This window comes from Pavona decussata, unplaced genomic scaffold (genome assembly GCF_977016875.1).
Source record: "Pavona decussata unplaced genomic scaffold, jaPavDecu1.1 SCAFFOLD_111, whole genome shotgun sequence".
NCBI classification, from domain to species: Eukaryota; Metazoa; Cnidaria; class Anthozoa; order Scleractinia; family Agariciidae; genus Pavona; species Pavona decussata.
This window is the reverse complement of record NW_028145525.1, coordinates 278468-301444: the sequence shown is the minus strand read 5'-3', so window position 1 is coordinate 301444 and position 22977 is coordinate 278468. Positions and strand designations below refer to the sequence as shown.

Sequence of the window (22977 nt, the reverse complement as noted above, 5' to 3'; positions counted from 1 at the left end):
TGAGGAGGATGTCAGCCAGCAACTGCGCAAGTTCTTGGACAGACTCATTTGATGTTTGAGTGGAGACAGCTCCGTCATACACACACAGTGAGAAGAGAGCAATGGACACGCAACATGCTGCCGAGTGGTGTCTGGGACTCCTGGGGAAGGCCGACCAACTGCTGTTGCCTGTCAACTATGATACAGTTGCCCTGAAACGTTTAGAGTCTGTTGAGTGTCGCCTACAGTGAGAGCTGAAGTTAGCTGAAGGTTTAGAAAAGGAATTGATGCATACGTAGGAAAGGGGTTTGCATGTAAACTGTCGGAGCAGAACGTCTGATGGATGAAGAATGTTGGTTTTTGCCACAACACCCAGTCATCTCGCCTGAACACTATACCATGAGTTGTGTTCGATTCTGCTTCAAAGCATGACAGGATCCGCCTCAATGACTTCCTTGAGAGAAGTATGATACACTCTCAGGAGACTTTTCTGACATGTTCTGTCATGTGTGCTTGAGACCAGAGGACTTGCAAGTAACCATCAATTTAATGTGTATCTACTTTATACGTTTCTGCTCAACGACACTGAAAGTCATACAGATACTTGTCAATGAGCCAATATTGTGAGTATATTGCATATAACTATAATGGGATCATGAGAAATAACTACCCAACTGCTTCTTATTACTGTTTTCTGGAAATCTACATCCTCATTATACATAGGGATGTATTGTTTTCCCTCTTTATATTGTTTTTCATATTTGTGTTTTAGTAAGAAGATCTATAAAACCAGAAAACAACTGGCTGCTATAGACTGGAATTACCATGTGGACATTCCAGAGTCTACAGATGCCTGTGGGGAGGTAGCTGTCTCCCAAAAATACAATTCATTAATTTTATTTATATTTATTTTGCCACACCACAATACATTATTAATGTAAACAAAAAAAAAATAGAGAAAAATAGATGTAACAATGGCGAGGAGACCTAAAGGAAACTATGAAGCTTATATTAATTAGGTCTCAGCGAACTAAGACTTGGAATGTAAAAGTTCTTTAACAAGTCAAGGACTATGGCTACATATGTGTGTTTATAGACAAGGTATTCCGTCTTCACATGGAAGATAAGAACAATGCCCAACGAGTACTGACAATGGAATCTGACGACACAAGAAGAATTGCCCCCACCATTACTGCAGTTAAACCACCGACCTCAAGAGAGCTTTTTCAGCAACACAAAAGCAGATTTTCAAACAAATTAAATGAGTGACTATATTTATCCTCCACTTTCATAACTTTTTAAGGTCATGCTCGACACCTATAAGTTGAAAAATATGCATCGGGAATTGATGTCATAGTTGCAACACAAGTGCGATTGGTTTTCTCTGTATTCCTGTAAATTAGCCCAAATAGTCTTGTTGTTGAGTTCAGTTAGTTTATTTCTTATTCCTTTTTATAAGGCTGGTTGGACTATAATTTACATGAATACTAGAAGATTCCAATAGACCTTTTTAGCTTGTACATCTTGTTTTCCCATGTCAAACTATGTGATATTACTGCTTTCAACATGAATATTTTGTAGACATGAATAATAAATTGTAGGATTGACAGAAGGAAACATCTCTAAGGAATATCACATTTTCTGAAATAAAACAGGGCTATAGGGGTCTACCATGCATGCGTAGGGTCTTTATTGTACACATGTCAAGTGAACTGTGGTAGATCACGTGTAGGACCTCCGTAAACAAATATTCATGTTACAATAAAGAAAAACTACTAATTTTCAAATTATAGCACAATGATTTGCTCATGCAAGTGTTTCAAATAAATCTGTTGAATGCCAAAGTTAATGAGATCTGAAACCCATGTAGGCCCTGGTAGATGATGGAATATGTTCTCTAATCTTCCACACACAACATGATGGACACACTCTACGCTTGTGCTTGCCTAGGTAACCATACTCTTCTAGGATGTGGTGGCGGTATGCTGCCTTGCGGAAAGCTCTGCTGCTGTTGTCTTGTCAATCATTCCTCATGTTACAAGTACTCTTGATACTGAGTTGAAGGAAACCCTTATCAAGGGAGAACTTTGTAAACCTTCTGCTAAGGGAAACACAGTTTCTAGATTTGCAGCAAAGGTTTGCATTTTCTTGGGGCATTTCCCTACAGTGTCCACACTTGCACCACTCTGGCACCTGTTTATTTGTAGAACGCACAAGGGTTGATGAAGGTGGTGGTTGAATTGAAGCACCAAGACTAGCACTAGCAGCAGCCAATAATCTTTGGTGTGAGCCTTCTCCAGAAAGTGTACTAAGTGCGGGAGGCACTGAATTTTCTTCCGTGGTTCCAGAGGTAGATGGGCTTCCCTCCTCGTCTGGGTCTTCCATGATGAACAGCACGTTAATATAATCCATGCAGCTAACTCCCCGCTGCAATGCCCTTATGGCAAGCTTTTTGGATGTGGCCTCATCCAGGGTGTGAACAAACTCCTGACAGTTTCAAGGAAACAAGTCACTGGTTTATTATTTTCATACCATAATTGACTACATAGAGAGAGGATATACATGGCCATGCACCTATATGAAAATGTTTCACGAGTGACTGTAGTGAATGAATGAATAATGTTTAAACAAAAGAAGAGAAATTTTGAATCTTAAAGCAGTGATGTAATAATCTGTTTCTAAAATAAACATAAATGAAAGAGCAAACCACTCTAATTTCCCTGCATAAAGTGACATAAAATAGTCATTTCTTGAAAACCCTTTTGAAGAATAACGAATATTGTGATGTTTGTTCCTCAAACTGATAAGAACTGATGGTTTGGGATAAAGACTATAAATTGAAATTCACTATATATTATTTAAATGTGGTACTACGTCCTGGTACTACCTTCTCCATATTTTACAGATGCAAGCATTGCACCCTGTTCAATTTGCCTAAAGAGAGTCGGTAGTAGAATTATGAATCTAGACCAATAACTATAACACCACAATTGAGAAAATAATTACAGCTGCATTTGTGTGAAACCATGCTTTCACTCGCTAATTCCCTGCATCCCTCTCCTCTTCCTTGTGCAGACTTTCTGGGTTTGGCGGATCTTTGATGACATTCCAGCCTGGTGGAGGCACTTCAACTGCAGTCTTAATATACAGGTCCAAAGTATTAATTAATGTTAGTTAACTGTTTCCCGACTTGGTTATGTGACAGACAAGGAAAACTGACCTTGCGGTCTTCGGTCTCCTTTTGGTTCTTGCATGGTTTTCGCCAACTGCATGAACAAAACTCTCCGCAAAATTGCCCAGCTGTTTTACATCGACAACTGGCCCTCTTCCTGCTGGGTGCTCTTTCATTGGCAGAAATTTTCTTTACTTCCCTGGTGAGATTAAAAGTAAAGTGTTATCCTGAAAGGCGACGAGATTGGTGGCAATATCAAAAGAAAAGGCGAATAATTCTGTTGAACTACAATTTCCCTTTATCTGCTCTCTAAATTTGATATAAACCTGCTTACTGGACCTTACTGTAACACTGTTTACCATTGCGATGAAATCCACCTCTGCACCTCACAGTATTTACCTCATTTGCATATGGCAAACCAGTGCATGCGCAGTAGTTGTGACACTTTCCCTTTAAAGAAGAGGAATCTTGACTATAATAATAATAACAATAATAATATTAGTAATAATGGTTTATTAACATTTCCACTTGATGGCTCTTCCCCGTTAAATTACATTAATTACAATTACAAAATAAATTAAATTAAATTAAGTAACTTACAAATTATACAGTAGAAACAGGATTAACGGAAACCAATGACAGTAAAACTAACTAATCGCTTTGTACTCTGTTTCTTAAAAAATTCCTTGAGACTCTTAAAAAGGTTCTGTAATCCTTACAGTTTCTAATAGTTTCTGATAGACTGTTAAATAATTTCGACGCAGTAGCGTAGTGGAGTAGCGATACGTTGATCCAGACTTCCCACACAGCTGAACAACGTTGAGAGAGTGAACAAAAAGAATGACCCAGAAAAAAACGGTTATCCACAGATATTATGCCAAATTGCATTGCCTAAGTAAGCCGTTATACACTTTCCTGTGCCAGTGATACAGACAAGTGTATGTACATGGTGTTACTGGAGGTGGCTGATTGAACTGTAATAGGCAATGTCTCTTTCTCCAAGTACCCAGATGGTTGCAATAAAGCAGTATCGATGTGCCTCAACAACAACATCCTCTACATTTCTCATGAACCTAATCCTGGTGGAGTTGTAGGAGTTGAAATGTCCAACCTCAGTACTTTCTATCAGTGTTTTCTTGCCGAACGGAACTGCCGACGGTCTTGAAAGTGCCCATGTTGGAGCATATGCCCACGGTATTGTGTTTGTAGCCACAACAAGTTGGCAAGCGCAAAGCTTGGAAAGCGAAAGCGGAAAGTGCCATGTCACGCATCAGTGCCATCGTAAAACAAAATTATGCAGATGTTGTGGTGAAATGAACCTGTTTAGATCTTGTCAGCTTTCATAACGAGCTATAAAGGTTTCAAAGGAAAAACATTTTTTTTTTGCAATTTGTAAAATTTATTGAAACGCACGTGTCAATGCAAAAACCATGAACGGAACTGGATAACTTTCTTACCGGAGTACAGGATCAAAACCTTTTAGGAACGTTGATTCAATGATGAAGCATAATACAGAGAATTGGCTTTCTCTGAAATAATTCTTATTTAGGAAGGGTTAATCATATTTCAAATTATTTTTACTTGAATTGAGTGGACTAGACTACAAAGGAAAATTTTCACGCATTATGTTGGGCATGAAATGTACATGTAATGCGATACCTTTTTAAAAAGATTTCCCTATGTGAGATCAGCCTGAAAAACGACTTTTGGTTCACAATAATTTTGTAATTTAAATTCCCAAAAAAACTTCACTTGCCCGTCGGGCAAGTGATGGTCAGGATTCACTAGCCCTGGGCTATCGGACACGACTTTCTTTGCACGCTGATATTTGTAACAAATCTGCATGATCTAAATGCCTGACTCCGTATTTTCCCGGCATATGTGATTACAGCTGTTTGTTCCATTTGCGTGGGAAAACAGAAAGCATAAGAGAAAATTGTTTCGGTGGTCGCGTATCAGTCAATTGTTTTCTTGATCGTATTACTGGGTTGAGTTTCAGTTCGAGTTCCACGGCAAAAATGGATTTTTTGCAGTTACAGTGCAACCCACGAACTGATTAAATATCTCTGAAGAAACATCTTGACCAAGGTTTCAGCAAGGAAAAACAAAGCTACTTTAAATCTTTCCAAAAAATGCGATCAAGTTTCCCGTTGGATAAAACAAAAAGCGTCAATTGAAAATCCAGAAATGATCGACAAGGTTGAGGTTGCCCAAACACTTATTCCGGAGGACATTATTTTGGAAGATGAAACTAACGGATTTCTTGCTTGCAAGGCGACTGGAGATGGTGATTGTTTGTTTCGCTCTGCCTCACGTATTCTGGTCGGTGATCAGTCCTAGTCTCACTTTCTTCGACTGTATGTATATACAAAAATAAAGTCCAGCAGCAAAATGGATGCAAAGGTGATATTTTGCAGTGATGGCTAATGGAGGCAAAAACCAGAAACTTGTGTGAGGAAGACTACCGAGGAGGATAAATTATGGCCTTGCTTAGAGAGCAAACCTATAGAGCCCCCAACTGGACATCAAAATAATTTAGAGATGGAAGAGAACGACTTATAACTTGTCCAAGATGACAAAGCGACTTATAAGTCGACTTATGACTTGTCTAAGGTAACTTAAAAGACGACTTATAAGTCGACTTGTAACCCGTCTAAGGTATCTTGCATTATAAAGTTGACTGTCATTGGCTCATTAAAGCATCATTATCAATTTCGTTCGTGTCAAAGGCTATATTGACATTAAAGTTATGTAATGTTATATATAATGGAAACTTGAAGCTTCCAGTAATTCACACCTGTCCAAAAAGAGAAAGAAAGGTGAGGATGACAGGGCTCGAAATTGCGACTCTCTGGTCGCCAATGCGACCAAAAATTGAGTGCTGGCAACTAGATTTTCAGAACTGGTTGTCAGCTGGCGACTCTTGTTTTGTCCGATAACCCAAGATAAACAGTAGCGAAAGCTTCTGTATTTAAATCTTTAACGAAGGAATTCATTTGGAATTGGTAGCTAGAAGACGATTCACCTTTCCATTCGCACTAAAATGTCGGAAAACTACAAGAAAATCGGTTTCACACTCTGTTAATTAATGACACAAAGTGTACTCCGATAATTCGATCGGAAGTCAATGCGAAACATTTACTAGGCACCATATTGTTTCAGCGGCTTCTTCTAAAAATAGGATCGCGGGCGCACTTCGACACCATGTGCTTTCATTTGCCAGGAAAATAATGGCGGCAGATGCAAATCAGTTACGAGATTTACGTAAGTTTTTATGGGCAGGTGATGAAGATTCAGCCAGAGGGTTAATAGTAAATTTGAATCCGTCGACAGTCATGAATGCCGAATTACCAAGGGATGTCCTCGGATCTAGCTTGATTCCAGATATCGATGAACCTGGACATCGCATAGCAGTTCATGCAAGAGGAAATGGGAATTGTTTATGCAACTCCACTTCACTGTGTCTAAGTGGAGATGAATCACGAAGTACCGCTTTACGTCTTCTTGTTGCCAGTGAACTTTATTTTAATGCTGAGTATTACGCGACGCATGAAGCATTTAAACAGACGGCTGAGCTCATGAACATTCCCGAATCTGTGCTATTTCCGGTTGCTTTGACTGCGAGTGGTGACAAAGCTATTACAGATGGTGGAACTAAAATTGATGCAGTAAAGGCCGAAGCAGTGGATACATGCGAGGATAAAAAGTGGGGATCGCTGATTCATATAATGGCCATAGCATCAGTCATTGGGCGGCCGGTTTATTCTTTGTACCCTCAAGTCAACTTCAGGTACCGCCCATTAATGATGAACTTCATAAAGCCCCGAATATCTCACTCTAATGATGCGTTTGACGAACCTGTCTACTTTTTGTGGTCAAGGGACGGTGACCTAGACAATCAACCAATTCTTGGTACACGCCAAACCACATCGTTCCAGTTATCTCTGTTCCTGATGCGCGTCATGAAGATAGCATTAAGATGCCTGCTACAAAAAGCACTGGCCCAAAGCAGAGCTCTCTCTTCACATTTTTAAAGCCACCTACAGTCAAACTGGGTGCTAAAAGAAAAGGCGATCATCCAGCTGTTCTTCCAGAGAAGAAAGTAAAGAAAAGTGAAGAGAAAGTGGGTGTTGACAACCGAAAAGAAGTCGCCCAAAAAAAGCCCTCGACTAACCGAAAGTTTCTACCTCAGTGGCAGGAACAGTTCAGCTGGGTAGTTTACCACGAGAATGAAAACAAAATGACTTGCAAAACGTGTTGTGCTTTTCCCCACTTGGCGGGCAAAACAGAATTTATTTCAGGATGCCGCACATTCAAGAAAGAAAGTTTACAGAAACATAGTGTTGGTGGCGGTCACCTTCGGGCCCGTGATGCTTGTCTTGCTAAGCAACAGCCCGTCATAAATTCGCCGATTCTGCAGGGACTGCAAAGAGGGGGAAAGGCTGTGGAAGAGAAAACAAGGAAAGAGATTGAGGCAAAATTCAACACCGCTTATCTAATTGCCAAAGAACTGCCGTTCAGCAAATATCAGGCAATTCTCGCGCTCCAAAAGAAAAACGGCCTCAACATTAACCTGACGTATGCAAACGATAAAAGCTGTAATAACTTTGTTTCCGTTATAAGTGAAGTGATGACTGAGCAACTGGCGAGTGAACTCAATCAAAAGATCTACGTAAGTATCATGATTGACGGTGTTCACTGCCGATATGTCAAGGATGGCCAGCCTATAAATCGATTGGTGGGGCACAAGGCTGTGGCCCATGCCCATGCTCAAGGTGATTTTCTGAGTAAATGAATTAAACTGTATTAATCGCGCAAAATTAAAAAACTTGGCCCTCTAAATTCTGGTACATAAATGTAATCTTTTCTGTTTTTACATTCAATACTTGATCACGTGACATTCTAACGACACTACAACTTCATGACTTTGAAATGATCTCCAAATTTGCAAAATTAAGTGTCATGAATATTTCATATAATAACGGGTTCAGCGATACAATGTGGAATGAATGTTGCTACAGTAGTTACAAGTGTTTTGCTTTTTTGCTACAGCCTCACTATTTGTATATTACTTCATTGGGTAATCTTTTTACTAAATAATATATTGCTATTTGTTATTATTTAAGGTATTTTGGAGACTGTCAACAGAATTTCAGAAAAGTGGCATTCTCCGGTGGAAGGATAAACTTGTGGGCATGGGCGCAGATGGGGCATCTGTAAATCTTGGACAGAAAGGCAGAGTCTCAGCATTGTTACGCCAACACTCACCACACCTTGTCGACTTCCACTGCCTTCCTCATCGACTTGAACTGGTACTTATTGAGATGCAAAAAAGTTGCCACCAAGTGGAAGTTGTGTATGATGTTCTCCAACTTATATGGAAAACCTATCATTACAGCCCCAAAAGCATGAGAGAGTTGCAAGCAGTTGCAAGTGAGCTTGGAGTTAATGTTTTGAAACCTACTCAGGTCAGTGGAACCAGGTGGCTCCCCCATATCAGCCGCGCCCTAAACGTATTGATCAAACCAGTTGGCGATGGTTCTGGTCAGTATGCTGCCGTGTTGTGTCACATGGACCACCTCAGCGCTATTTCAAAGAACACTGACATCAAGGGGCGAGCGAAATTTATCAGCGATAAGATGAGAAGTATTCCTTTCGCGGCATTTTGCCATTTTCTTGCTGATATGTTTGGAATCATTTCCAAACTGAGTCTGAAGATGCAGAGAAACGACTTGATTCTCCCGGTGGCGGTTTCACTTCTGCATGAAACAGTGACCAATCTTCAAGTATTGAAAAGCCCTCCTGCACCAAATGGTCATTTGAAGCATTTTACGAATATCCTCGAGGATTCTGAGGTTGACTGTGAGATGCAGTTTCAAGGCATTACTTTAAAAGGATCACTTGATGGTACACCGAAAAGACGAGGCGCCCGCCCTGACAACTTGCAGTCTTCAATGGCAGTGGCAATTGATCTGTCTTTAACTGGTATTTTTGAGAGGTTTGGCTCCATGCTTACTTCAACATCCAATGCCCAGCCTTTGGCACGCAACACCACCCAAGTTGTCAAAGATGTGCTTATCTTCAATATCGATTCTTGGCCCACAAGCACGGAAGATCTCGTAGATTTTGGAAACGATGCGATCGATCGTCTGACCAACTGGTTTGCTCCACTGCTACAGAAGGCTGGCTGCGAAACCGATGTGATTTCCGAAGAGTGGTTTTCACTTAAGGTTCTTGTCAATACCAATTTCCGTGACAAGGATTATGCAAGCCTGTGGGGAATCATGCTGACCAAGGCTCCATACAAGGACGATTTCCAAAATGTCCTTCATCTCATGGAAATCATGCTCGTACTGCCCATTTCAGCTGCCCAGTGCGAGCGTGCTGTTTCAGCACAGAACAATAAAGAAGAGTCTCCGCGTTGGCCTTGGTTCATCTACACTGCAGGATCTTATCAGAATCACAGCTGAGGGTCCGCCAGTTACTGAATTTAATGCAACACCTGCTGTTGATAAGTGGCTTCCCAGGGACCAGGATGCAGGGGAAAGACGGCGGCGACCACAGTTTCACAGATACTGATATTTAATTTCCATCCTCTTAAACATTGACAGTTGAAAAGAATGTCGGGTATTTGCTCTGTTGAACAGTTTATTTGACTGAAGTCAAGGATATTTATGTAAAGAAAATGAGATTCTGAATTAGAGCGGTTTTCAACAGAATGCCTTTTGTTTTACTTCACTCTGTGATTGGCAAGAAGGAGAGTTTGCGCCACTTTTTCATCAAATCAGAGGTAAACCAAAACAAATCTTTACTTGCTAGCTGCGTTTATCGGCGCTAGGTTGACGACGATTGCATGTACTTTCTTTCAGTTCTGATTGGTTCATCACTTTGTATGCATCTGTTATAATTCGTCAAAGACGACGAGAGTGATTTCTTTGGTGTTCCTGCATTCAATTGAAAACTACTTTATATGTATTGTATTGCCGTTACTGTTAAAAGTAAGTTTTGTTGAATTGGGCTTTAGCTTCCAGCAAAAGGATAGTTGCTATGTGTATTTTATAAGCCTCCCGACACGCAGAAAAATGGTTGTCGTGCACGGTGATAGAAAAACACAAATATCTTTTTAAGGCTGTAAGATTCATTGCCCATATAAAATTTACAGTTATGTAATAAGTTTGAAATTTGTATGGAACCTTCAAAAAGAAACTTGTACCCTTAACGTACAGTAGGTTGGGAAACTTGTTATCTGTCCTCAGTTAGAAGGCGGACACCTGCAAAACTGTGCTCAATGAGGTAATTAATAAATGGAGAAAAAAAATCACTAGAAAAGGACTTAAATAGTGTTTAATACTCTGCAGCCGACTTGGCGTACACGACTGAGGGGCGCTTTCCATTTCTCCGACATTTTGGGTCTTAATTTCCTAAAACTTCTCGAGTGAAATGAAACGAGAAAGGGCTCAAATCTACACTTCAGTTGAAGTACAGTTTATACAGGACCTTTATAAAAATGGTTGGGTTCAACTACCAGCCACTGTTCAGGAAATAAAAGCAAGACTGGGTGTGAGGGAGCGGCGGAAATGACGCCTAAAAAAAGCTGAGCAAGCGAGAATTAACTAATAAAGGATTATCATCCACTCAACAATAAACTCGACTAACAGGGACTCATAGCCTTCCATTGATTGACGGGGTCGAAAATTGAGGCAATCCTGCTTTAAGAAACTAAGTCCCTCTAAATTTGTAGGCCACTGAAACCGTGCTAGTAGCTCTTTTTATTTCAACCCGGTCGGAGACTGGTACGAGCAATGCGGGTGTGTAGGGGCCTAAGTCGAGCATGCTGAAGTATTGCGTTTATCAGCAGCGGAAGGTAACTTGTTTGCCACGCAAAAAACAAGGATGAAGGACCCACGTTTCTCTTGCTATCAAAACCACGGACTAAGAACGTTCTGTGTTTCGTCCCATTTCAAATTACCGACTAAAGAACACGATCACCGGCCGAACCAGAGACATAAAAGCCGAAAACAAGAGCAGTTGTAGAGGTCTTTCGTGTGCTTTTCGTTTCTTTCCTTCCATGCAAAGTAACATTTAAAATCATGTTTTTATGTAAGCTATATATTAAATAAGTTGGCGACCAAAATTTATGATCTGGCGACCAAATTTTCCCCCTTAGTCGCCAGCTGGCTCCTGAGCAAAAAAGTTAATTTCGAGCCCTGGCATCAGAAAAGAAGGCACCAAAGAAGATACAATTGGCTGGCTGCATTTTGATGACAAACCAAAAAAAAAGATTTGTTGCTGTGAGACAAACAAAGGAAGGAGGGACAAGGGACACACATTTAGCCCTAGATGCCACAGCAGGTGAGATCATAGAGATGGCCAAAACACTGTTTTATCCTGGGGGCTTCAGTTTTTATGGTGACATGCAAGAAAAGGAATTTTTCCCTTGCCAATCACAAGCAAGAAATTATTGACACCCTTATTGTTGAGAAAGAAATACCACAGGCACAGTTTCCATTTCTTGTTTGTTCCTTTTCATTTCAACAGATGCAAATAAAGACTCATTTAGCATCTTCGTATCCCTCTTCTCTTAATAGATTCTGCACTGAGTTCCAGTTTCTTGGCCACAAGGTAAGCAAAATTTCACGATCTATATTCTCACTATTTTGTTCGGCTAATAAAAGAGTTTTGCCATAATTTGACATGTCCTCGAACAATTGACAAGAAGATTCACTTTCCTTGACAATCCTGAGAGCATCTAGAATGGCTAATTTCCTCAAAGGGTTGGGATCCCTTTCGTCAGGTTTATCAGAAGCATGCTGCTGGATTCTTGCTTTTGGCAAGCTGGCACAGATTTCAGCTTCCTCTTCATAGCTATTGAGAGTCGACTGTGTAGTAAGGTTCTAACCCACAAAGCTTTCGGCGATCAATTTTCTTTATTCCTGCGATCAGCGTTCACATTAAAAATGCACCTCTAAATCGCCTATTATGCTGGCCATCTCCTACGGTAAGGTCACCTCCTTTTTCTTGCCTATCGTTAAAATGACTATTCACTTTAAAACAATCACCATCCAGTAAATGTACTCTTTTTCGCATTCCTAGCAACACTGAGATTTTCTGGATATGATAAAAAAATATACATGGAAGCTTTTTTGATAGACACGCTTGTCTGGCGTTTTCAATGTTGATAGGTGAGTTGGGTGTATGTGTGTGTGTGGGGGGGGGGGGTGCGGAGAAATTAGGAAAGCGTCTCTCTCTTTCTAAATTGGAGATGTTTCATATATTCTATTAATATATTTTTCTCTAGTTTCAACTTTTACAAATTGTAGGAATTTGTTTTCTTAAAAATGCTTTTCGTAGCTTTCGCTTTTCGTATCTTCGTAGTTTTCCATTATACTTCAAAAAAGTGTTTCTCTAAATAATATTAAAAATATTTTACAGGTCCATGTTGCTAATAAATCGCCTATTGAAGACCACTGTATGGCATATGCACTGAGCAACCCACATGACAGCTCCTTTAGTCAGAAGTGCAAGCACATTCACAAAAAACAATGTCCACAATGTGAAGTGCTTAATTCCGCTTTACAGGAGATTCAAACATTCGTGGAACAAGCCACTTTTCATGAGCTCACACACCAGGAGTGCTCAATGGAGCAGATATACAAACTATCCGCTCCGCAGGGCTTAGTGCACTGGCTGGGATTCTTATGCACTGGCATGGAACTTGCTGGGAGGCCTGCATCAAAACAATTGCTTGCTTACTAGATTAAACTCAAAAGCTCATCCTAGCTGGAAAATGTTCATTTTCAGGATGAATCTAGCTGGTAAATTGTGATGTGAGGTTTTCCCCGGTAGACTTGATTACCAGCCGGGTCCTAAAAAATTAGACCCGGGAAGAGCGAAGAATAGACTCAGTGTGGGACCTTTATGGTCACTTAAAATTCGTCTATCTAGGCATGCGCTGCATCATATTACACAACATTTATTGACCCCTGTGTGACAGTCGAGCGGTCAAAAACACTGCTATTGCCCGTGCGGTCAAATCACAGCAAACACTTTTGGCTACATCGTTCTAGAGAGTGGGGAAATATAGTTTCTTGATAACTCAATTGATTTTATTTCAACAAGGTCAGTTTCCTGTGCTTTCTCTTCTCGCGTAAATGTGTAGTTTCTGCTCTACTATTCTGAGTATGCCGTTATTGTTCTGACCAAGTTAGATAACAGTTAATTCTATGTAATTGTGCATTATCTTCTTTGTGTGCTTAGAGGTTGGACAACCAGATCTTCTTTGCTATTTAACACATTTAGAAAATCCTTGATTTATTTATTTAGATGTTAACATTTTTGTTTTAGCAATCGCCAGAATCGTTTCATGTGACGCTACCTGTACGCAGCTAAAGACCGTTTACTGGGGTATGTCAGTCTTGTGTGCTGTTGTATGTCATTCCAATAGTATCAGGAATAGTATCGTCTTTGAGAGATGCATATGCGCGAAGTCTACTTTAGATGGTTTACTAGTACAGCTAGTAAGCTTATACTTAGTTCATAAGTATTTAAATTTAGAAATACCATGCACAAGTATTCTCATCGTATCGCGAACAGGGCATGAGTGTGTGCTTAACATACATGGACAGAGCGACAGACCAGGACATTCAAGCAAAATTCTCGGATTGTCGTTGTTTTGTTTTTCGCTATATCATTTTTGGCCTACATGGAAAGGATATTTATTAGAAATAGAGCTGTGATGGACCTTACTTAGCATTGCGTTACTTTCAATTTATTGTTGTCTTGTGACAAGTTAATCTTTTCTAGTTAGTGATTCAGTTTCTTAGCCAAACATGTAATTAGAGCGCGAGGAATTTTGTACAAGCTCGGGAGATTTCGGAGATATTTAGCTCACTACTGGAGACACTTTTTTGGAGATATTTTTATAGTTTTCGTTTCTACGGAGCCAGGAAGTATAACGTAAGTTTGGCCTTAACTTTCACGTTCAATATTCTTTTCGTTTAGTCCTAGTTTTCCATTTAATTTAGTCGTTACACATAGTACTGTAATTTCAGTTCTCACCGCATGCTTTCAAGACGAATAATCAAGTTTAAATAAACAATGAAATCGTACCAAAGTGTGTGGTTGGACACTACCTAACCAGGGTTGATACTTCGACAACACAAGGACTCGACCCCGGAACGCGACAGTGAGAAGTTCTACTATAAAACGCTGGAGATTTGGAGACTTTGGAGATTCGAAGGATAAACACAATTGTTACGTAACACCGCATGGCGCACCGCCCCCCAAAACTTGGATCGTAACTTACTTCGTAATAATGGCGAAATGGCAAAACATTTTTAACCGCCACCTCATGGGAACGAACCAAGCAACCTTATGGAGCCGCTTCTGGGCGAGAGATTGGATTCGGTCTCGCAAATATCGGAGTGACGTTCTCGCTCGCGGGCGACTTCTTTGCGATCGTCTCGCATTTCGTCTTCATCAAGCGTCGCGCGGAGGACTCGCGCAGGGACGTCATGCCGCGTGAACGCGTCTCTTTGCCGTCCGCGTAGTTGAAGTATGGCAGCGACGCCCAATAACTCTCAGTAAATACAAATTAACATCTTAGTTACAAATGTCCTTTTAACTAAATGCGCGCTCAGAAAAACAAGCGTGGCGAGAGAGGTTCCATTGAAGAAGAAACTTTGCCTCGAGCTTTGAAGAAAGTAAACATGGCCTCCGAATCACTGGCCGACAGCGAGGAGGAGCCTAGTCTGTTAGAAATCAAAAGCTTACTATTAGCAATCAATCGATCAATCAACTGCTCTGTTTCATCACTTCTGAGTGACAACAAAGCATTGAGAAGGGAACTGGAAGAATTAAAGGACTGTATGAATTTCAACAACCGCGAACTGAAAGAGCTCAAGGAATCGTTACAAAAGACGTTAAGGCGTTAAAAGCGTCCCTGGATTCAACTAACGAACAGCTAAAAGCAACGAAAGAAAAACTTCGTAATCAAACGGAAGATATTGTGCAACTATGGGATAACTTCGACAACCTCAAACAATACACACGTAAAAACTCCATTGAAATACAAGGAATTCCGGAAGACGCCTATTCTAGTACGGAGGACGTTGTAATTAAAGTAGCCGAAGCTCTTAACATTACGGCGGAGCCGGAGGACATCGAGATTTGCCACAAATTAAGACGAGGAAAAGGTCTTATCGCGAAATTTGTTAGCCACAAAACCAAGTCAAGCCTTTACAAGAAGCGTACACAGTTGAAGAACGTTAAAATCAAAGATCTCTTCCCTGGATATCCAACCACAACACAACGCGGTATTTTTATCAATGAGAACCTGACAACTTATAGACGACGATTATTAGAAGAAGCCAACAGGCGCAGAAGAGATGGTATGTTGCTTAGTGTTTGGACAATGGATGGTAAGATGTTTGTTAAAACTTCCCCCGATGGCAGACCTATTAGAATCTTCTCTGAGGTAGACTTAGATAATTTATAATCATTACAAACATACATTGTTAGTATAAGGCGTCTGCTCTTTCCCTGCCACTAGTTTATTGTTAAGTGTAATGGCTTATCAAATTGTAGGTAAATTAACTAAATGTGTTTTATTTATTCTCGTTCCTTTTTTTGTTTATGTATATATGATACATTATTGTTTATATTCCATCAAACGTTTCTCATTTCCTGACAGTAGGCTTTGTTTTTTGTCTGATTTTTTATTTACCGGTAGTCTCTTTACATATGTCAGCTTAGAACTTATTTATCAACTCCAATCAATTTTATTCGTTAAATTCCTTCTCCAATCTCACAACTATCTGGATTTCCATAAAACTTACTTAAATGATCGCTGATATATTCAAATTGATTTCATTGAATGTGAGGGGCATAAATAACTTCCAAAAAAGAAGAACAATGTTTTTATGGTGTCGAAGGAAAAAGTCTACCCTTGTCTTTTTGCAAGAGACACATTCTAAAAAAGAGATAGAAGCTCAGTTTTGGGAAGCCTTTGAATTATTTTTTCTCCAGGTAACAAATCAACAAATAAGTCTCAATTCACAAGATGTTCTTCTTGGAGTCATCTCCTCAAAATGCCCCCTGCTAAATTATTTGATAATCATCGGCAAATTGTTCCTGTGGGATTGCAGAAGGAATGGAGTTCTTCCCAACAAAACCAACTTTCTAGCAAAAGTAAATATCAAATTACAAAAAGAAAAATACATTAGTATCAAGAATAACACGCTCAAAGAATTCTATGATAAATGGAACTTTATTTATGGTAGCTAGAGTTAGTTAGACATAATTTGCTGACTACCGGATACTGTATATTATATTACATCATGAATGTTAAAATTGTAGTCAATAAGTTTTTTTTTTCCATTTTTCGATTAATATCTAAGTTAGAAGTGTTGTATTGTAGCTATTGTTGTATAGTAAAGCTGTACGTCTATGAGTTTTCCATTAGTTATTAAGTTGGTGGCGTTATATTGTAGGATTGTGTATTGTAAGTCCGCAAGTACTGTTGTATTTAAAGTGGTCTATGTCAATAAATTTATTCAATAAAAAAATAAAAAATAAAAAAAAAAGCGTCGCGCGGAGAAAAGCCTTAGCTGAAGCTGCAGCAGCGAGGCAAGAAGCGGAATTTGATTGTTCACTTGCGGAGAAAGAACGCGAGGTTGGAAATGGAGGCAGAGGAAGAGTGAAAACGTCAAAGCACTAGAGCCAAATTCGAATGCCACATGGCTATGTTAACCGCAAACAACCACATACAGATGGAGGAACAAATCTAACCGACACAGAGGACATCAGCTACGACAACTTCTCCTCAAGAAATGGTCACGTGAGTAACACACCCTTCTATGGCCCTTGTACAACAAACCCCTTCACACCTACCCCTATGGAGGAACTTGCGACAGTCAATCAAAAGCTGGCAGCAAGTTTAGCCCGGCAGAATCTTCCGAAGTGCCATCCGGAGATATTCGCGGGAGATGTAACGCTCTTCCATCCCTGGAAAAGCACTTTCCGAGCTATGATAAAGGATGCAGACGTGTCCCTAGAGCAGGAGTATAACTATCTGAGAAGCTACACAAAAGGAGATGCTCAGAAAGTCGTAAACAACTATCGACAGAGACAATACAGGGATCCAGTCGACGCATTACGAGACGTGTGGACAGAGTTGGAGAGACGCTTTGGGAACACCGCCGCCATCACTAACGTTCTCCTAGAGCGATTACGGAAAGCAGCCCGATTTGGAGAAGGAGACGGCGACAAGCTTCAAGCATTCGCGGACATGTGCCGACGTAGATAGTCAGCTCGACTTCCTGCCAGGTCTCGGGTGCCTGAACTACCTCACCGCAATTGGCCCTATCATGGAGAACTTACCCAATTCTCTCCGCTCGAAATGGGAGAAGCGTGTAGTGAATTACGGGGACAAGCATCACAACGCGTATCCCGGATTCAAAGACTTTGCCGCTATGGTCAAAGAACAAGCCCGACTGAGGAATCACCCGAACGTTTTGGCAGGCACACAATCGAGCAGTCATAAGCAGAAGACTCGTGAGCACAGGCCACGCCCCGCTTACTCACCAGGAGAAGACATGGAGCCAAGGAGAGTACTCAAAACAAACACAGCCAGCCCCGAAAACAGAAACATCCCGTATTGTCACTTCCATCAGCGAAAAGGACACTTTCTAGCCGAATGCATAGCCTTTGAAAATGAACCCCTCGAAGCGAAAAACGAGTGTATTCTAAGAGTAGGACTATGCTTCCCCTGTCTGTCACAAGGGCACAGATCTGGCGAATGTTCTGCTGTCATCAAATGCGCTAAGTGTGGGGATCACCGTCTTCCCACAATACTCCACAAAGAGAAGCCCGAACCCGCAAGAAGGGAAAACGGGGAGGAGCTCCAGACAGCCTGCACCTCGGTCTGTAACAATCCAAGCAGTGGAGGAGTTTCGTGCAGCAAGATCGTACTTGTAGATGTTCTCAAAGAAAATGGAGCAAAAGAATCCTGTCGTATTTACGCAATTCTGGACGACCAGAGCAACGCTTCATTGATTAGCCCAAACCTAGCGAACAAGTTAGGTGCGACTGGACCGGACCTGAAGTACTCCCTGTCAACGTGCAGTGGGCAGAGAGAAGAAAAGTCAGGGCGGCGAATGTCCAGTATTGTGATACGTTCTATGGCTGGCAGAACTTTCAAGCTACCCCAACTTGTCGAGTGTGCTGACATCCCTCAAGACAAGCGAGAGATCGTGACAGCAGAGATGGCTAGACAGTTTCCCCATCTTAAAGAGATTGCAGAGGAGATCCCGGCTTATGATCCCGAAGCAAAGATTGAAATCATCATCGGCAGAGATGCGCCTGAGTTATTGAAGATCAGAGAGCAAGAATGGCCCTAAAGGAGCCCCGTGGCCACAGCAACTTGACTTAGGCTGGACAGTATCTGGTCAAATGTGCTTAGATCGAGTCGGCGGTCCTGTTCACATCTCCGCACATCGCACAGTCCTTAAGTATTCAGACAAACATCTGGACTCACCCTGGAGCAGTCAAGCTCATCGTGCTCCCGTGCAACATGAAGTCACACCCTGCCCAAACCACTTCAATAAGGAGAGATATTCGGAGAAAGGAGAAATTGGAGCTGAGCTCTTCCAGAGTACGCCGGACAACAACATGGTGAGCATGTCACAAGAAGACAAGCGCTTCCTGGAGATTATGGAGATGGGAATCCACAAAAACAAGCGCGGAAACTGGGAAATGCCACTTCCCTTTCATTCCCCAAACACTGTGATGCCTAACAACCGTTCCTTGGCAGTTAACCGTCTTAGAGGCCTTCTGAACACCTTTAAGAAGAAACCGAAGATGAAGGAAGAATACTTCACCTTTATGGGTAAGATTATTGAGCGCGGACACGCAGTTCACGTTCGGCCAGAGGAGTTAGATGAAGTACAAACTAGCCTGCCAGAGACAAGCGCATGCAACAGACTTGCCGCGCCAGACCAAAGGAAACAAGGAGGATCTAACGACGGCCGCATGTGGTACCTACCGCATTTCGGCGTCTATCATCCAAAAAAGCCAGACCAAATACGCGTTGTATTCGACTCGTCAGCGGAGTTTCAAGGGGTCTCTATCAACAAAGAACTTCTTCCGCGTTCAGATCTGATGAACAGCCTGGTCGGAGTTCAGATTCGTTACGGCAAGGAGAACATTGTCGTGATGTGTGACATCGAAAAGATGTTTCACACCTTTCATGTGAACGTAGAACACCAGAACTTCCTTCGATTTCTCTGGTTTGAAGACAACGATCTCTCGAAGGAGATTGTGGAGTACAGAATGACCGTACACCTTTTCGGCAACGCCCCCAGTCCCGCCATAGCTACCTTTGGACTAACGCACATGGCAGACGACGGCGAGGAGAAGTTCGGGAAAGAAACAAGCCAATTCGTGCACAGAAACTTCTACGTTGATGATGGCTTGTCTTACCACAAACGGATCTGTCAATTTACTCAGAAACGCACAAGCAATGCTGGCTACCGCAAACATCAGGCTAGACAAAGTTGTTTCGAACGAAGTCACTGTCATGGAAGCGTTTCCAGCTGAAGATGGTGCCAAGAGTATTAGTGACCTGTATCTGCGCTGTAGTGTATTGCCGATCCAACGTTCCCTTGGCGTCCACTGGGACATCGAGAAGGATTGCTTCATCTTCCGTGTCTCGCTACCAGAGAAGCCCTTTACTCGGAGAGGAGTGCTGTCTATCGTGAACTCTGTTTATGATCCATTGGGGTTAGCGTCACCTGTCATTTTGGAGGGAAACCTGATTCTGCAAGAGCTCGTCATCATGGGAAAGAAGACGAAAGACAAAAGCGCTCTCGGCTGGTACGATCCACTCCCGGAGAACATGAGCCACCGCTGGGACCGTTGGAGACGCGCACTCCCCCACCTCGAGAATGTGTCCATTCCGCGGTGCTATCACCCCATTGGATTCGGATCCATTAAACCAAGGGAGATCCATGCATTCGCCGATGCAAGCAAGGAAGCCATTGGAACTGCCGTATACCTGCCTGAAATCAACACCGAAGGAGACATAAGCGTTTCGCTTCTGTTCGGACGATCCAAGATCGCACCGACCCACTCAACAAGCATCCCAAGATTAGAGTTGTGCAGTGCAGTACTAGCTACCCAGGCTGTGAGAATGGTACGCAAAGAGCTCGATGTCGAAACCAACGAAGAGATTTACTACTCCGACTCGAAGGTCGTGCTTGGCTACATTCAAAACGAAAGCAGAAGATTCTATGTGTATGTCGCAAACCGCGTCCAAACGATTCGTAACGCTACGGAACCAAGTCAGTGGAGATACATAGACACCACGTATCGCAGCTGATGATCTGCCACTTCCACGAAAACGTCTATCACCAAGGCAGACAAATGACACGTGGGGCCGTCCGTGAAGCTGGACTCTGGGTCATTCGAGGACATCGAATCATAGCAAGTCTTATTGAAGCCCGCGTGACCTGCAAGAAGTTGAGAGGAGCAACTTAAATGCAACAAATGGCTAATCTGCCATCAGACCGAATGGAGACAAGCCCTCCCTTCACGAATGTCGGGTTCGACGTCTTAGGTCCTTGGGAGATCACCACAAGAAGACTCAGAGGTGGCACAGTGAACTCCAAGCGCTGGGGACTCATCTTTACCTGTCTGAGTAGCCGCGCCATCCAGATCGAGATGTTGGATGCCAATTCATTCATCTGCGCACTTCGCCGATTCCTTACCATCCGCGGCCCGGTGGCGAAACTCAGGTGCGACCAGGGTACTAGCTTTGTGGGAGGAAAATCACAGTTGGACGACGCGCTCTCGGAGATGGACCAAACACAGATCCACAAGTTTACCGCAGAACAAGGTTGTGAATGGATATTCAATCCACCGCACGCGTCACACTTCGGGGGCGTGTGGGAACGCCAAATTGGTGCGGTCCGACGCGTATTGGATGCGATGCTGTTGGGGATCGGACACGCTCAGCCTACCCACGAACTACTGGTGACCCTCATGGCAGAAGTTAGTGGAATCGTTAACAGCCGCCCCATTGCAGTAATACCTTCGGACGTCGACGAGCCACAACCCGTAACTCCTGCTATGGTGCTTACTATGAAGACTTGCCCCCTGGCCCCCGCCCCTGGTCACTTCGTGCAACAGGACCTCTACGCCCGAAATTGGTGGAGAAAGGCCCAATACCTGGCCGACCAATTTTGGGTCCGATGGAGAAAAGAATACCTGCAGAATTTACAGAACAGGCCGAAATGGGAGAGCCGGGAGCGCAACCTCTCTGTAGGAGACGTGGTACTCGTAAAGGACGAAGACGCCCATCGAAACGACTGGGGAAGATCGTGGAGGCCACACGGAGTGCGGACGGAAAAGTACGGAGAGCCAAAGTGGCGTCATGGAAAGGAGGAAGCATGAAGACCTATGACCGTCCCATATGCAGTTCTGTTCTTCTACTAAAACAGGAGGAGACTTGATCGGAGAGCCTAGAACTTACCTTATATTGACATTGATTTGGAACTTTGATTAGAACATTGATTGGAGCAAGGATTTTTAATCCTTAGCATTGCGTTACTTTCAATTTATTGTCGTCTTGTGACAAGTTAATCTTTTCTAGTTAGTGATTCAGTTTCTTAGCCAAACATGTAATTAGAGCGCGAGGAATTTTAGTACAAGCTCGGGAGATTTCGGAGATATTTAGCTCACTACTGGAGACACTTTTTTGGAGATATTTTTATAGTTTTCGTTTCTACGGAGCCAGGAAGTATAACGTAAGTTTGGCCTTAACTTTCACATTCAATATTCTTTTCGTTTAGTCATAGTTTTCCATTTAATTTAGTCGTAACACATAGTACTGCAATTTCAGTTCTCACCGCATGCTTTCAAGACGAATAATCAAGTTTAAATAAACAGTGAAATCGTACCAAAGTGTGTGGTTGGACACTACCTAACCAGGGCCGATACTTCGACAACACAAGGACTCGACCCCGGAACAGGACAAGAGCAGTTCATTGTGTTCAGATTTTTTTACAATAATGGTAATTTGGCACAAACTTTAAGAAAATGGTATTTTATTATCTGAACTTATAAGCTGTGGTTTCCTCTGATTTTAGACTTCTTCTGAAAGATATTCCACCGCTCCCTTGCGTGCCTCTGATGACACAGCGGTAAAACGCACTGCACATGTACGAACCACTGAACTTCCAGTCAGTGTCGTATTTCCGGTTAGCTATTAAAACCTATTGCGTCAACAAAAAACTCCCGTCGCACGAAGTTTAAAAACCAAACTCAAGAGTTACGAAACAAACTTAAGTATAAAAATTGTTTTCCTGGTGAGTTAATTTATTTTGCTGTTTTCAAACCTTTGCACCAAGGGTGAAAACAATGTTCGAAGATGCGACCCGCTCGCGCTACAGAAGAATAGTTTTTCAGTCCGTGGTTGTTGTTGTGCTGTTGTTTAAATGTTGTTCCTCGCAAGATGAGAAGTGTGGGGAAAAGGTTAAGTAAACGAAAATGCAGAGGCCGACATTTCTTCTTGACACCTCAGTTAGCCAGGGCCGCTGAACTTCCAGTTGGTTCAATAGTTTGCCGGGTTTACTGGGACGAAATTAGGAGGGAAACAACCGGTATTCGGTTACTCAGAAAAACTACTCGTACGCTCTCCACAAAAACGGGATACCTTCTTGACTTTATGCCGTGCTGGACGCTTTTGGAAAGGCAGGTAATGTTCCTTATCGTCCGGGAACAAGGTGCTGCAACAAATGTGCTGAGAATGTCGACCAAGAAGAAAAGTT

The 22977-nt window shown here is 42.1% G+C and overlaps 2 protein-coding genes and 3 pseudogenes across 2 annotated transcripts; 4 read left to right on the top strand and 1 right to left on the bottom strand.

The window, feature by feature from the left end:
• Positions 1-1824: 1824 nt before the first annotated feature.
• LOC146470771 (uncharacterized) lies at positions 1825-4326 on the bottom strand (annotated as a pseudogene).
• Positions 4327-5986: 1660 nt separating this feature from the next.
• On the top strand, positions 5987-10220 carry LOC146470770 (zinc finger protein 862-like; annotated as a pseudogene).
• Positions 10221-14778: 4558 nt separating this feature from the next.
• LOC146470769 (uncharacterized) lies at positions 14779-15991 on the top strand (annotated as a pseudogene).
• Positions 15992-18601: 2610 nt separating this feature from the next.
• Positions 18602-20528, top strand: LOC146470768 (uncharacterized). The gene is made up of 2 exons (XM_085121623.1): positions 18602-19566; positions 19658-20528. Exons 1-2 carry the CDS (start codon positions 18602-18604, stop codon positions 20526-20528), a joined length of 1836 nt encoding a protein of 611 aa, XP_084977749.1.
• Positions 20529-20695: 167 nt separating this feature from the next.
• Positions 20696-21601, top strand: LOC146470767 (uncharacterized). Its single transcript, XM_085121622.1, has one exon. It carries the CDS (start codon positions 20696-20698, stop codon positions 21599-21601), a length of 906 nt encoding a protein of 301 aa, XP_084977748.1.
• Positions 21602-22977: the final 1376 nt, after the last annotated feature.